The following is a 15,679-nucleotide window of genomic DNA, read 5'->3' on the forward strand; positions in this document are numbered from 1 at the left end:
TCCCAGCAGCTGAGGGTCACCCCCCTCCTGGGTCACACAAAGGATCTAGGATCTAGAAGATCCCCCCTGCGGGTTAGCCCTGCTGGGGCCTGTAAGCGCACCTCATCCCCTCCAGCACCCCTGACGTGGACCCCCTATCTGCTCTGCAGATGCAGAAGCAGGTTAAGCAGGGGTGCTGCAAAGCCAGTGTCCCTCCTCCAGAGTCCCTCACGGCTCCCCCTCTCCAGTCCCTGCGCCTCCAGTCACCCCTGCAGGCAGCACGTGATGGTGGCTGAGCCAAATCTCTGCTCTCAGAGACCATGTGTCACCACTGCTTAGAAGAAAACCAGGCCTGGCATGTCATGGGACCAAAGTTTCTGGAATTTTCAATTACTTTTGAAGAAGGGCTTGTATTTAAAAGCAAATCTTTATTCAAAAGAAGTGAAGGATTTAACTACGTACAGTTTGTGACACACAGCAAGCAAGGGGAAAAGAAATTCTCACAAAGAACGAGATCGTGTTCTCTCAAAACGTCAAACTGTTTTTCTGGTAGAGGCAGCAAAAGTCTTGCAAGGGACCCAGCTGCAACTTTAAGAAATGTTTGGCCGGCTTGACTACGTGCCCCGCATTTCAACCCATTTCAACCGCACAGAGAGTCACTGCCTGTGGGCCCCAGTGCAGCTCCGAGTCGGAGGCTCCGAGTCGGAGGCTCTGAGGAGGTCTGCGTGCGCCCCCGCAGGACAGCCCCGCCCCAGGCAGCCGGCCTCCCCCCACACCTGTCTCGGACGACTCTGCCCTTTCCTGCAGGACGGTGGGAGGGTGGGCCGGCTGAACGGCCCTTCCCTGGCTTCAGACATCTGGGATCGAGTGGTCCATGGCGTGGTGGAGCAAGGTCGGGGACAACCTAGATACAGCAACAAGGACAGTCGCCAAAACTGGCAGCAGGTTCTCCTCCCCACTAGCCAGCAAATCCCCAGGGGGCCTTCATTTCCACTTCTAAGGCTTTCAGGGCTCCCACTGGGAGCCACCAGCCACCTGCCCCTGGGAAGGGAGGGCAGAGGAGGGAGGAGGCCGGTGTGGTGGGAGGCGGGGAGGTGAGGGGGAAGGCAGGAGGGGGGCAGCCTTACTTTTTGACCATGTGCTCGTAGATCACGGTGGGGATGATGGTCAAGGTGACAAGGTTCCTGGCCATGGCCAGAATCTCTGTGACTTCTTTGTCCTGGAGAGGAGGTGAGTGAGCGGTCACCCTGGGGCCAGGGGCGACTCCGAGGCACCTCTGCGGGGGGGGGCAGTCAGCACGGCCCCCCACTAGAGGACCCTGCTGCCATCAGGTGGGGGGTCTCAGGCAGAAACCCAGGAGCAGCCGTGCTTGAGCAAGAGCATAAGTCCCCTGACCTGAGAATCTCTGCAGGAAAAGCGGGCACGCCCCTCCCCGCCCTCCCCCTGAAGGCCTGTCTGTGGGAGTCAGTCACCCTCAGGCTCTGGCCCCAAAGCACAGGGAAAATTACCATGCAGTGGGGGCCATCAGGTGCAGCCACGCACCCACTGGGCTCCTGTTGGCCGCCAGCCCAGCAGAGCCCTCATGGGCCCTCTTCATCTTACACCTTGCTGCCCAGTAAAGAGAGGAAGGTCTGCGAACGCCATTCAGACCAGGGGGAGAACAAGAAAGGACAAGGCTTTACGCAAACTGGGCCAAATAGACCAAACTCTGAGGCATGGCCACACAAGAGCTTCCGGCCCTTACTCAGAGACTAGGGACTGTCCGCATATATCTAACCTGCTTATGCACTCAGTTATTGTGGGACAAGCGGCAAAGACAAGCTGGATGGGCCTAGTGACAGCCACAGGGTGGAAATGGATCCGCTTTCAGGAGACAACGCATCTCACAAAGCACAGCTATGTGGGGCCATTCAGGAAAGGGAGAGCCCCTGTCCTCAGAGGCTCGAAGCACCACGGTTTACCAGGATAACGGACAAGTTCATCACGATGCCCCGAGCCTTCGGGGAGGAAGAGAGACTCTGCAGCACATTGTAGCACGACTGCTCTCTGGAAGAGTTAAGATCAAAGAACTGGAATGCTTTGAAAGGAGTGGATTTGCTAGATCCAGAGAGAGACAGCGACTCAGAATCCGTACTGGCGGAGTCAACTGTTTAGGGATAAAGGGCTCCCTTTGGATGGTCATGCCTGAGCCCTGGGTGGGGGGAGAAATCCAGGGGTAGGGATCTTAGACACCCGCCCGGAAAAACTTCCTGATCACAATGCTCATGAGCCCCCAGAGCCAGCCTCCAACGAAGGTGGGGAGACTGCCGAGCATGGGAAGCAGCTATGGGGCAGGAATGGCTTGGTGATGGCCCTCAATAGGGGTGGAGAAGTGGCTTCGAAGCCTGTGCCAGCTGCGGAACGAGATGCCACTGCCCAGGCCTTGTCGGTCAGGGGAGCCCTGCTCTCGGTCCTGGCGGCAGCGAGTCAGGATCAAACCACTTTCACCTGTTCAGGGACCAAAGGCCACATGACTCATCATCCCTGGTCCCTGAAGGCGCCCACCCCTCGGTCAGGGTCCACTAGACCCTGGACCCCTTGTTCTTTCTTGCTTTAAAAAATAAAACTCGGGCGCCTGGGTGGCTCAGTTGGTTAAGCGACTGCCTTCGGCTCAGGTCATGATCCTGGAGTCCCGGGATCGAGTCCCGCATCGGGCTCCCTGCTCGGCGGGGAGTCTGCTTCTCCCTCTGACCCTCCCCCCTCTCATGCTCTCTGTCTCTATCTCATTCTCTCTCTCAAATAAATAAATAAAATCTTTAAAAAATAAAAAATAAATAAATAAATAAATAATAAATAAAACTCACCACACACACACCCCCTCAAAAGATGAACAGAGGTCAGAAGTATGTTTCTGAGCAGCAATGTTCTCAAATATTCCACTACGGACTGTGAGCCCATATGCAGACAGAAGCACCGCGCCGAGGATGGAGGCGTCCACGCAGTCAGCTGCCCCTCCCCCGGCGCCCTGTCCTGCCGCCTGCCCTCACCCCCTCCTCACCTCTCCTCTGGCCTCCACACGTTGGTGACAGTAGCTCATATTTACTGAGCACTTACCACAGGCTTGGCACTGTGCTCAGAGCTCTACCTGCCTCATCTTAGTGAGCCCCCACAGCAACTGGAGGATGAGGGACCTGAGGCTCGGATGGGGACAGCAGCTCGCCTGCAGACATGAATCTTCCGTCCACCCAGCAAGCTCTCAGCCACTGCAGCCCCCGGGCCAGGGCACAACCGCTGGCCTACCTTCAGCCCGATGACGTTCTGTCCGTTCACCTCGCACACAGTGTGGTTGGTGAGGAGCCCGTTGTGGGCCGCAGCACTCCCTTGGACCACAGAGATGACCTTCCCCTTCTTGATGACAAAGCCGATGTGGCCCATGCTGTCCTTGTGCATGGTGATGGTCCGCTGGAAGGGCCTGGCGGGGAGAGACAGTGAGCTGGGCCTGGGACGTGGCTGGGGTCAGACAGGGAGGCTCTGGGGGCCCGGCTACCCACCTGTCCCGAGCGACCATGACGATCTTCTCGGCCGATGCCCTCTTCAGCACCCGGTGGGCTCTGTCCGTGCTCCACCCGGCACAGTCACGCCCGTCGATCTGCAGGATCTGATCCCCGAAGTGCAGCCCCACGAGAGACGCAGGGCTGTTGGCCTTCACCAGCTGCACGAAGAGCCCCTAGAGGAGGACCCACCGTCAGCTCCGCAGCCCACTCTGAGCCCAGGTCCCTCCTGTGGCTGTGCTCCTGATCATCTAGGAGCTACAGCTCTGTGTGGGCAGGACAGCGGTTACCCCATTTCCCTGGGGAGGAAACACTCCAGGCCACATAGCCAGGGAGCAGCTGAGTCAGGCTTTCAACCCTGGCTGGAGGCTGCACCCCCAGCCCCCGGACTGCCTGGCTTCTTACAATGGCATTGGTGCCCCTGGCTTCCACTGTCTACAGACAGCTGCCTGGAAGCCAGATCCCTCTGATGGAGGGCAGGGGGGAAGGGAGGCTCTGAGTAGTTGGAGGCCAGGAAGGGTAGGTGGATGGTCCCTATTGCTGGAACCCAGCACCAGCCCTGAGGCCCTGGGGGAGGGAGATTGAGAGGAAGAGCCTGGGCTTGAGATTGGGTAGGCCTCGGCTCACCTGCCTGCTCTGCACCTTCCTTACTGTGGACAGGGTCCACACTGCCCCCTCCCAGGCTGGTGGGAGATGTGTGTGGGAAATGCCCCCTACTCTCCTGCCCAGCCCCCAGCCCTACCTGGTCAATGGCCTTTAGCCGCAGCCCAGTCTTGCCATGCTCATCCTTGCACAGGTGGATCTCACGCACCCCGGGCTTGATCTCCGCACGCCGTGTGCCAAGGCTGTTCCTAGACAGTGGTGCCACCAGCTGGCCCAGCGAGGAGCCAGAGCCCACCGTCTGCAGACAGACACCAGGGTGGGGTCAGTTGGCCCCTGGGGCCTCGTAAGGATGAGGAAAGAAGGACGCAGTGGTCCCTGGGCCCTATCCCATCCGCAGACCATACTCTTCTCTGCAGGGGCTGCTAGGGGACATGGCTCCATGAAGCCACTGGGGGGCATCAAAGCCTACGCCTCTGAAAAACAGCTAGGAATATGAGGAGAGACAAGAGAGTATGGGTATACAGAAAAGGGATTTTGCAAGGCACGCTGGTATCAGGAGAAGACCCCTTTGAAATCCAACTAAAAATAAAATTTTGCAGCAAATAGGGAGCAATTGGGGGGAAAAGGACTTGATTTAATTTTTGTCTTGAAAAGAATATAAGCAAAAAGTATAAAAATGAATGCTTTCCCCCTAAAGCCCAGAACAAGTTAGGATGTCACTCTCACCACTACTATTAAATATGGTACTGGAATAACTGGCCAGAGCAATAAGGCAAGAAAAGAAAATAAAAGGCATACAGATTGGAAAAGAAATATTTGCCGATGATATGATGATCTACTAGGAAATTCCCAGGAATCTACAAATAAACTCCTAAAACTAATAAGTGAGTTCAGCAAAGTCACAGGATACAAGATCAACACACAAAAATCAACTGTACTTTTTATACACGAACAGCATGCACATGGAAACTGAAATTAAAAGTACATTACCAACTATAATCACTCAAAAATAAGAAATAGGAGTAGAGCTAACAAAACATATGTAGGAATTATATATTGAAAACAAAAACAAAAAATGACTTATAAAAAGATATCAAAGGAGATCCAAATAAATGGAAAGGGGGGAGCCTGGGTGGTTCAGTTGTTAAGCGTCTGCCTTTGGCTCAGGTCGTAATCCCAGGGTCCTGGGATCAAGCCCCGCATCAGGCTCCCTCCTCGGCAGGAAGCCTGCTTCTCCCTCTCCCCCTGCTTGTGTTCCCTCTCTTGCTGTGTCTCTTTCTGTCAAATAAATAAATAAAATCTTTTTTTACAAAAAATGGAAAGGTATTTTCTATTCATGGATTAGAAGAACATAGTAAAGCTGTCAATTGCCCCCAAATTGATATAAAGATTTAATGCAATTTCTATCAAAATCTTTACAAGATGTTTTGTAGATATAGGCAAGGTTAAGCTAAACTCTATATGAAAAGACAAAGGAAGTAGAATAGCTAAACCTATTTTGACAAAAAGAATAAAGCAGGAAGAATCACTCCACCAAATGTCAAGACTTATTATTTAGCTATAGTTTGGTAACAGTGGAGAGACAGACACATGGATCAATGAAATAGGACAAAGACTTGAAAAATAGCCTCACACAAGTAGGGCCAACTGCTTTTTAAAAGAGGTGCCAGAGCAGTTCGATGGACAAGAAATAGTCTTTTCAACAAAGGGGATAGGAGCAGTTGAACATCCATAGACAAAAATATGAACCTTGACCTAAGCTTCACACCTTATACAAAAATTAACTCAAATTTCATCATAAATTTAAATGTAAAACATGGGGCGCCTGGGTGGCTCAGTCAGTTAAGCATCTGACTCTTGGTTTCGGCTCGTGTCATGATCTTAGGGTCCTGGGATCAAGCCCCACAATGGGCTCTGTGCTCACGGCTGGAAATTATCTCCCTCTCCCTAGGCTCCTCCAACTGCCTGCTCGCACACGTGCACTCTCTCTCTCTCTCTCTCTCTCTCAAATAAATAAATAAATACAATCTTTTTTAAAAATGTAAAACATAGGTTTTAGATAAAAATAAGAGGAGAAAATCTTCAGATTTCAGGCTTGGTGTAAATGGCTTCAGACAGGCCAGCAAAGCCTGATTCACAAAAAAAAAAAGAAAAAAGAAAAAGAAAAAAAGATCCACGAATTGGAACCTCATCAAAATTAAAAACTTTTGCTCTGCCAGAGATCCTTTTAATAAGTTGAAAAAAGAAGCTACACTTGGGAGAAAATTTTTACAAAGACTTGACAAAGGACTCTAGAATAAAGAACTCTCAAAACTTGACTTAAAAAAAACAAACTATCCATTGAGAAAATGAACAAAACGTATGAAGAGCATTTTACTGAAAAGAATTTACAGCTGGTAAATAGCACATGACAAGACGCTGAACATCACTAGCCAGTGGGGAAATGCAAACTGAGACTGTGAAGAGACATCACTACACACTTATCATGACAGCTAACATTAGTGAGAAGCTGGCGAGGATGGGAAGAAACTGGAGCAGCACGTTTTGCCGGCAGGAAAATAAAATGGTAGAGCCACTCTTAAAATAGTTTGGCAGTATCTTTTAAAAATTTAAACATGCATTTATCATACAACCTAGCAAACTGCACTCCTGGACATTTATCCCAGAGAAATGAAAACTTATGTCCGTACAAAAAACTGTACACAAATATCCATAATAACTTAGTTTGTAATAGCCCCAAACTGGAAACAATGAAAACGACCCTCAGTGGGTTGAACAAATCTCGGTACATCCATACCATGGAATACCACACAACGGGATGAACTTGGGGAGGGGGTGGGAGGTGGGGGTAACGGGATGGGGATTAAGCATACACTTGTTGCGATGAGCCCCAGGTGATGTATAGAATTGCTGAATCACTGTATTGTACTGAACTGATATAACACTGTAGGTTAACTATAGTGGAATTAAAACAAAATGAAATAAAAACAAACAAATAAATAAATAAAATGGAACGAGCTATTAATAGAGTGAACAACCTCGAAAAATTTCAAGGGCATTATGCTGAGTTGAAAAAGCCAATCTGAAAACACTATATGATTCCACATAGATAACATGCTGAAACAAAATTATCGAGGCAGAAAACAGACTAGTGGAGGCCAGGGGGTTCGGGAAGGTCAGGGGGAGAGGGTGGGCATGATCGCGAAGGGCCAGCCTGAGGGAGACCTCTGTGGTGACGAACTCATCTGTGCCTTGGTTACACTGGTACCTATGTGGGTCTATCTATACAGGTGACAAAGTGACACAGAACTACAGACACCCACTGGACCAAGGCAAAATGCTTGCTTTCCTTACCCTACAGTTATGCAGCCACCCCCCACAGAACCACTGGGAAAACTGGGTGGAGGGTACAGTCTTCTGTACCCTTCTCTGTACTATCTTTGGGACCTCCCAGCAATCTGTGATCATTTAAAAATAAAAAGCTAAACATAAAATTTTTTAATTATAAAAATGAATTCATCTGTCATATTTTTATCAATGTTAAGGTGAAATGCACTCATGTCCTCACTATTGGAACAAAGAGGAATTCAGTCAAGGGCTTACAAGTGAGGTACATACCCCATGACTTCCTTGGCTTCTTGTTTGTATTTCACAGCATGACTGGGGGGGGGCAACGTGGAGCAGCACCCCAGGGCCCCATGTGTCCCCATCCTGGTCAACTTTCTCCTGTGAGACCCTCATTTGCCAGTGGCTAAAGCAGTTCTCATCCTCACCCCCCCTCACTTCATAAGACCCTGCAGCCTCAGCAAGACCTGCAGCTGGGCCCTGCCACCAATTTTCACCCATGTGGGGACAGGATTGCAGACAAGCCCACTGACCAATGGCCCACAGGGATGCTGGAGCCCACTGGCAGGGGGTTTGAGTGGGGACTGGTCTCTAAATGAACATATTTTGAGGACAGAACATTTCTGTGTCATGATTTCCCCTGCTCCCCAAAACCATGGAAAACAGGAATCAAGCAAGCATTGCCGCTTCATCTGGGGACCAGAGCTGGGTGACAAGCTGCTCCCTGTCTCGGCTCTGCCCTCCATGCAAAGCTCTCGAGGCACAGGCAGCTCCTTCATTAGAAGCCTCCAGGCTCAAGATGTCCATTGACAGATGAATGGATAAAGAAGATGTGGTGTGTGTATATATATATACACACACATATACACAATGGAATATTATGCAGCCATCAAAAGGAATGAAATCTTGCCATTTGCAACGATGTGGATGGAACTGGAGGGTATTATGCTGAGCAAAATAAGTCAATCAGACCTCACTGATATGAGGAATTCCTAATCTCAGGAAACAAACTGAGGGTTGCTGGGGTGGTGGGGGTTGGGAGGGATGGGGTGGCTGGGTGATAGACATCGGGGAGGGTATGTGCTATGGTGAGCGCTGTGAATTGTGTAAGACTGTTGAATCACAGATCTGTACCTCTGAAACAAATAATACATTATATGTTAAAAAAAAAAAAAAGAAGAAGATAGGAGGAGGGGAAGAATGAAGGGGGGAAAACCGGATGGGGAGACGAACCATGAGAGACTATGGACTCTGAGAAACAAACTGAGGGTTCTAGAGGGGAGGGGGGTGGGGGGATGGGTTAGCCTGGTGATGGGTATCAAGGAGGGCACGTAGTACATGGAGCAATACGCAAACAATGAATCATGGAACACTACATCAAAAACTAATGATGTAATGTATGGTGATTAACATAACATAATAAAAAAATAAAATAAAATAGTCAAAAAAAAAAAAAAAAGAAGAAGTCTCCAGGCTCAGGCTGGGTTTAATGCCCTCCCTTCTCATCCAGCAGCCTGAAGCCGGAGGTCAAAGGTCAGGCAATGGTCCTCCAGTGTCCAAGTCTGCAGGAAACCCCACAGCACTTTTAACATTGGCTCAGAATGAGAAGTGCCATGAAGAAACAGAGGCCAGGCATGCCGGGGAAGAGGAGATTCCAGTCTGCTCGAAGGACAAGACCAAGAGGGAGGGAGAGTTGGCACTTTCTGTGCCCACAGTAGGCAAGAGACAAATACCTACACTAGCACCTTCTGGAATCTGAAGCAGGCTCTGCTGGACTTCTTGGCTGGAGAGGGAAAGACCCATATAATTTTCCAATTCTGCCAGGCTTGGGTACAAAACTGACGGGAAGGGAACAGAAGGAAGAGGAAAGGTGTTACTCAGGGGCGTGAACTTGGCCACACCTGCCTGGCTCCTGTGGTCACTCATTTGTATTAAGAAACATGGCCTGGGGATGTTGTTTATCCCCGAGAATGCAAGGGAACACTCGCTGGTGATGTGGGTTCTCTCCTCAGAAGGGCTGAGGGGCAGGGGTCTCCCCAGGAGCAGCCTGGGACACAGGGGCTGCAGGGGCTACAGGAGGCAGGCATCTGACCCCAGGGCAGCTCCCAGGACACTGCAGGGAAGGAGGGACAGAGTGAGCCTGAGGTCAAGTTAGCTGCCACAGGACCTGAATCAAGACTGCTACCAACAACTCAAGGGGCCACCACAAACAGCTTGGACTCCTCACTCAGCCACAGAAGGGAGCCCCAAATCAGGGGAGTTAATGCTCTCACTAAGCCACAGTTTCCTCAGGGTCCCCATCAAAGGGTCCTGGTGGGGATAAAATGTTCAGGAAGCCCACAGCACAGGGGCAGGCAAGAGGCTGTGCTGGAAGTGGCCACAAGAGGTCACTGTCAGTCAGGAGCGCCCCACCCTGTCGACTGGCTCACTCACCTGAAGACTGGGAGACTGGCAGGGCAGGCATTCTGGGTGCAGCTCTGGCCTGGGCCTGGGAGAGGTGAGGAGCACTGGTCAGCTGTGGCCAGGACCCCCAGAACCCTTGGAGCCTGGGGCTCCCTGGGGATCAGGGCATTAGTTACGCTGGCGGGCCTAAGGTAGGGGTATCCATGAACCTTGGAGGTGTGTAAAGGTGGCCTCTGCACACGTCCATGTTTCTGGGGAAGGTTCTCCCCGTGGCCTGCAACCCACCAAACGTCATGACCCGCTTACTACCTGAGGCAGCCAGAACATTGAGGCCCACCTCCCAATGAAATTCTCAGTCAAGAAGTCCCAAATTCTCAAAACCCACTGGAACCACAGATGAATGGAAGGAAAAAGGGGTGTCTGGGGATGAGCAGGCCAAAGGCCATGCCCATGGGGTTTACTCTGGAAGCCTGTCTACAGTGGAGTCTACCTGAACTGGGAGAGAGGAAGTCCTAGGACGCACAGGAGAGGCCTGTCTGTTTGGGCTTTTCCATTCCTGCTGTAACTCCACTGCCTTAACCTCTGGACACCTGTCCACTAGCAGGTCCTGCAGTGGTGACCTGCATGCCCAGGGACCCAACACCCAGCACCTTCCAAGACAAGCCTCCCTTACTTACCCTGGGGCAATCACAAAGGCCCCTCGAGGTGGCCTAGGCTAACACATGCCTAGTGGCTTACCTGAATGGCTTGGTCCAACTTCAGGTCCTCCAGAGATGGGTACAGGGTGGACATGGCTGCTCCTTGGAACACCCTACAGGCACAGAGGGTGAGAAGGGGTGAGGGGTGAGAGGAAGCATGGATGTCTACCTCTTGTTCATGTGTGCCACTCAGGACTCTCAGGATGAGAAAGAAATCAGGAAGGTATCATCCCCATTTTGGAGATGGGGGAATGGAGTTTGAACCCAAGTTTGTTTTATTCCCAAGCCCATGATCTCCACCCTTGCAAAATTCTACCCCATCTGTTCAACTGACTCTGGGCTTTAGACCCCAGACCCCAGGGACCATCCAGGACATGCTGGCCAGGAAGAGCAGGACTAGGGATCAAGTCCTTCCCTGCCATGTTTCAAAGGTCAGACAGACTTATAAGGTTTGGTGACTCAAGACCCAAATTCAATCCAGCAGGTTCATAGTGAGTACCTGCTACATACCTGGCCTTTGTTAGGGGTGCATACAGCATCATCCCCCAACTACACAGAATTCAGTCCAGTGTTAAGTAGGTGGGGTCTTAATTACAACAGAAAGGCAGCAGGGCATTTAGAATCTCTCCCCTACCCCTCACACCCCTGTTCACCTCTGGGTGTTTGAGCTCCTACTGTATACCACCCATTTCCAGCCTTGATCTTAGCCTAGGCTTCCACTCTTCTCCTTGTAAAGTTCTGATCTTATTAAATGCAGTGTCTTAGGTTTTGCATTTAGGCCACTAGTTTGAATGTATGAATTAGGACCACCTAATACATTGCATTAGGCCACTAGTTTGAATGTAATTCTCCCAAGGTCAAATTAAACCTGTTTGCATCTGGCCTGTGAGCCACCAGTTCCAATCTCTGGAGGAATCAGAAGTCTGTGTGGGCCACTTTAGGGAATGTGGGCTAGATACTGAGAGCAGTGGGGAGCCACCAGGGGGCTCTAAGCAGGGGTAAGACATCCCAGGCTCAGGCAGAAAGGCTACTGCCTGCCATCTGGAGAACAAAAGAGGAGGCAAGAACCACTGGAGGATTTTGTGGCACCAGGGGAGGGGCCGGAAGATGATGGCGATCTGCCACAGCACGGGGGTTATGGGTGGGATGTGAGAGAGAAGGGATTTGATGGCAAGTTAGAAGGAATGGTGTGTAGGGGGCGGGGGGTGAAGGCAGCAGGTGCAGAGGAAGGAGAAGGAGCAATGATGGATGAAGATGACCTTGGCACCTGTGGGTCACTCAGGGGAGATGCCCAGAGGATCTGGACCTGGGCAGGACTGGAGTCCCATCACCCCTGGCACAGCCCATTCAGTTCTCTGTGACCACTCCAGGCACCCCTTTATTGTGTATACCTGCTCTGATAGCCTCCCACCTTCCTAAGAAGGAAACAAGGACCAGAGGTCCCAAATGTATTTCATTCACCTCTCAGTCTTGTTTCTCGTTTTTTCAAATTTGAATTAGTGTCAACATTTTAAAGTCTGGGAATAAAAAAATTCTTCTCTTCTAATTTTTATTTTAAAAAGTCAAAATATTTGGTAATGCAAGAGCAGGAGCCATGCACAGCGATACCCAGTCCAGGCTGAGTTGCAGCCAGCCTCTTAGATGAAGCCGCCTGTGCTTTCTTGGTTCCCAAAGTACCCGGCCAGCAATTTACATCCCCTGCTTGGCCCTGGAGGCAGGCAGCTCCAGATCCTTGCCCTAGTCTGGTCTTTGCGGCAGGAATGATCATCTCAAGAGGACAGAGATTGTCCCATGGGGGAGAGGAAGACTGGCTCTGACCTCCTGTAGACCAGCTTGGGGAATAAACCCCTTTGCCTGTGGCCTCCCCCACTGTGCACACACTCTGGGAGATTTTTCTCTTGGGACAGTCCTCAGCAGGTACCATTCGCCAAGAGCAAGCCCTGTTACCAGGACCACGCATGAAGAGCTTATGTGAAAACGAGAAGCCACCCCTGCCCTGCTTTTTCTACCACTGAAGCAACACAGCAGTTATATTTTTAGTGGCTTCCCTCTGGGAGAGCAGAACCAGAAATCCACTTCCTAGAAATCACTCCCAGGCCAGGACCACACACTTCCTCTGTATCTGGGACCTTCACCACCTCCACCTTCGGTGAGTCCCAACTCAGTTTCGGGCTCTGGGCAGAATGAGGAAGCAGGTATTCCCCTGCCTTTTAACATTTATGATCTAGTGGGGAATGGCTCCCAGCCAGCAAATAGGCCGTGCCTCATTCAATCACCTGTCTATCCACTCATAGCATTTGAGTATCTACTGTGCACCAGGGACCCTGGACCTATTTTAGTCATCCTGGGCCATCTGCTTGGCACACCACCTTTCCCTGCGTGGTGCTCTTTGGAAGGTTTAGCTCAAAAGCTATTTCTTGGGTTGCCTTTTTCAGGCCATAGGACCCCCTGCTAGTTGGTTGGGTCTTCTTGTGTTCCTAACCCTGACTTGTGCTCTCTACTGTCAAGCTATTTACCATATTATAGGATTGACATCTGGGTATTTTCTCATACTGGATCCCACCTCACAAGGGCAGGCAGGGGCTGTGTCCCATTGACCACACACTACACCTCCCCACTACAACAGCAAACATGCACGGTGGCAAAAATTGTTATTTGAATAAAACAGTAGTTTTCCAAGAACAGACTGGAAATTTCCGCGGGCATTTTTGGGTGTCACAAGACTGAGGGGGACATTACTAACACTTAGGAAGCAGCGAACAGAGATCTGTACTTCTTGGAGCACGCAGAATGTTCATCACAACAAACTGTCCTCCCAAAACTTCACGTGGGCATAAAGCCTGCTTGTAACCTGTTCCATATACAAATACAGTACTTCCTGGTTTTAATATGCAATATGTTATCCAAACATGCATATACCAGGTTAATCAAGGGAGGTTATACTTTGTTTTGTTCACCATTCTGGAAAATCAGTGTCAATCCTTCTCACCACAGGTGAGTCAGCAGAACGCGCCCATCTGTGCCTGCACTGTGGCTGTCGTACTAATTCCACACCTGTACACAAATACTTAGCCTTTGATTCGAGACGTCAAATACAAACTGTGGCAAAATTCAGTTGAATACCGTCTTCTCTTAAATCCAAACTTACTCAGTTTGAGTTAGGTACAAACACGATCTGGGTGTAATCCTGTTTCAGCTTTTGCAAAGTGAAGGGCATATTCTTCTACTATAAATTACTTTCATGGCCCGTGTTCCGCCTGTATAATAACGACAGCGCATCATGCTGGTTCACCACCCGGAACCACCGTTCGCGACGAACCCGCCTCCTCCCACAGCCTCAGTTTTCTCGCTTTGCGCAACCAGGCACAAAATCCACGAATGCGGGGGCCGGGGAAAGCCCCACGGGCCGTAGAGCCTGTTCTTCACCCCCAGGACTCAGTTTCCCTTTCTGTCGCACCGCTCAAAAATCGCCAGCTACTCCCACTCCGACACACCCTTCGCTCGGAACCCGGCCGGAAGTGACGTCTCCCGGTTGCTCTGGGCTACAGCACCTGCGCAGAGTCCCCTCCAGGCCGCTAGGGCGCGCTGCGGCGTCTAAAACGCATGCGTCCCACCCACCCAGGCCTGCGCGCTGCTACGGATGGCTCCCAGGTTGCCGCGCGGCAGCAGGGTGAAACATGGCGGCCTCCTCGTCGGGCGGGTTGGTAGCTGGCTGGATTGCTAGAATCCACCCGGCCTCTCGCTTTCTCCAGGTGCCCATGGCTGGCGCCGCCACCCACAAAAAGAAGTCAGGTAAAGCAGCAGAGTAAGGGATGGGGAGGCTCGATCGGGCCCCTTGTCCCCTCTTTACTGGACTGGAGGCCGCGCGGAACAAATCGAGCTTTAAAGGGGCGAGTATCCCCCCACGCCCCTGACCCTACAGGACCATTTACGGCTTCCAGGGGAGGGAGGGTGCGGGTGATCCGCTCCCTGCGGGCTGATAAGATTCTGTTTCTAAGGCAGCTGTGGGAGGGGAGGAGGGTATAGACACGCCTGCGCTCCCCGCTGCCTGTGCCTAGAATAGAAGCCCCCTCGCCCGGTAAGGCTTCCGAAGCGCTTTCAGTTCCTACCCATTGTGACATCACTGACCCTCCCACTGGGTTTTGTTTTTGTTTTTGTTTTTGTTTTTGTTTTTTTTGCCTGGCCCCGACTTCTGACCAGGTGCTTAGCTGCAAGTGCCCCGCCCCCACTCTACGCAGATTCACCCTGGGATCCCACCCGAGAGTAGCTGAGTGATTGAGCCCCGCTACCCAGAGTAGGGGTTTTGTGCCTGGCCAGGCAGATCACTTCCCAAAGCAGAATTGGACCCACTGCTCCTTATGAGGGATTCAGGCAGTTTGGCTTACGGAGTGCAGGACAAAAGGCTACGGCGACCAGGAAAGCCTTCTGTAGGAAGGAAGGAAGGAAGAGAGTGGGTGTGGAATGTGCTACTACAGGGATAGGGAGGCCCAGACCCAAGAGTCCAGCTGCCTTCCAGATCTTTACTACCTCCCAGGTTATTCAAACTGAACTCCTTTTTTCCTAGCATTGCTGTCCCTCTACAGCTACCCTACCAAGTCCACCCCCTGGTCTGAGCCAGAAATCTGGGAGTTAACCTCAGCTCCTGCTCTTGAAGCCCTACCCAGCCCTTGCCCTCAGGATAAATCTCTAAACTTCAGCTTGGCGTTCAGATCTCCATGACCTGACTCCTGGCACCATCTGCAGTCACACCTTCTCACTTTTCCACACTCACCCTACATTTCATTCATTCCAGACTGCCTGCTGACACTAGAACTCACACTCCTAGTTCATGCCTCCCTGCCTTTTCAGGTGCCTGTCCCTCTGTCTTGAATGACATTCACGCCTTCTCCCTCCCCCTCGTTCATCTGGTGAACTCCTGTTCCCCCAATTCTTAGCTTTCCCCCAAATCCCCACACCCACACACACTCACAAAATTAGGCAGACCTCCCTTCTCTAGACCCCAGAACCTCATATTCACCTATTCATCCTTCATTCCACTAATGTTTATTACGCACTTCTTGTGAGCAAGGTCTTCTGCATTCCCTGGGATTGAATTTCCTCTGTGTTTTTATTTGCCTGTTT

General features: G+C 51.1%; 1 protein-coding gene across 2 annotated transcripts; it reads right to left on the reverse strand.

Annotated features, from left to right (window-relative positions):
- Window positions 1-293: 293 nt before the first annotated feature.
- SDCBP2 (syndecan binding protein 2) lies at window positions 294-14,066 on the reverse strand. 2 transcript variants are annotated; one of them, XM_035006104.1, is made up of 10 exons: window positions 14,016-14,066; window positions 13,707-13,815; window positions 10,599-10,671; window positions 9,891-9,945; window positions 9,195-9,295; window positions 4,252-4,410; window positions 3,510-3,685; window positions 3,259-3,430; window positions 1,107-1,198; window positions 294-883 (listed from the first exon to the last, which is right to left on the reverse strand). In XM_035006104.1, the coding sequence occupies exons 3-10, from the start codon at window positions 10,650-10,652 to the stop codon at window positions 829-831; spliced, it is 864 nt and encodes a 287-aa protein (XP_034861995.1). In that variant the 5' UTR covers window positions 10,653-10,671; window positions 13,707-13,815; window positions 14,016-14,066; the 3' UTR covers window positions 294-828. The 2 variants fall into 2 exon arrangements, with proteins under 2 accessions (XP_034861995.1, XP_034861996.1); XM_035006105.1 differs by lacking the exons at window positions 9,195-9,295; window positions 9,891-9,945 and having other exon boundaries at window positions 13,707-14,064.
- Window positions 14,067-15,679: the final 1,613 nt, after the last annotated feature.

Source organism: Mirounga leonina, unplaced genomic scaffold (genome assembly GCF_011800145.1).
Source record: "Mirounga leonina isolate KUSES-001 unplaced genomic scaffold, KU_Mleo_1.0 Mir_150, whole genome shotgun sequence".
Classification (NCBI taxonomy): Eukaryota; Metazoa; Chordata; class Mammalia; order Carnivora; family Phocidae; genus Mirounga; species Mirounga leonina.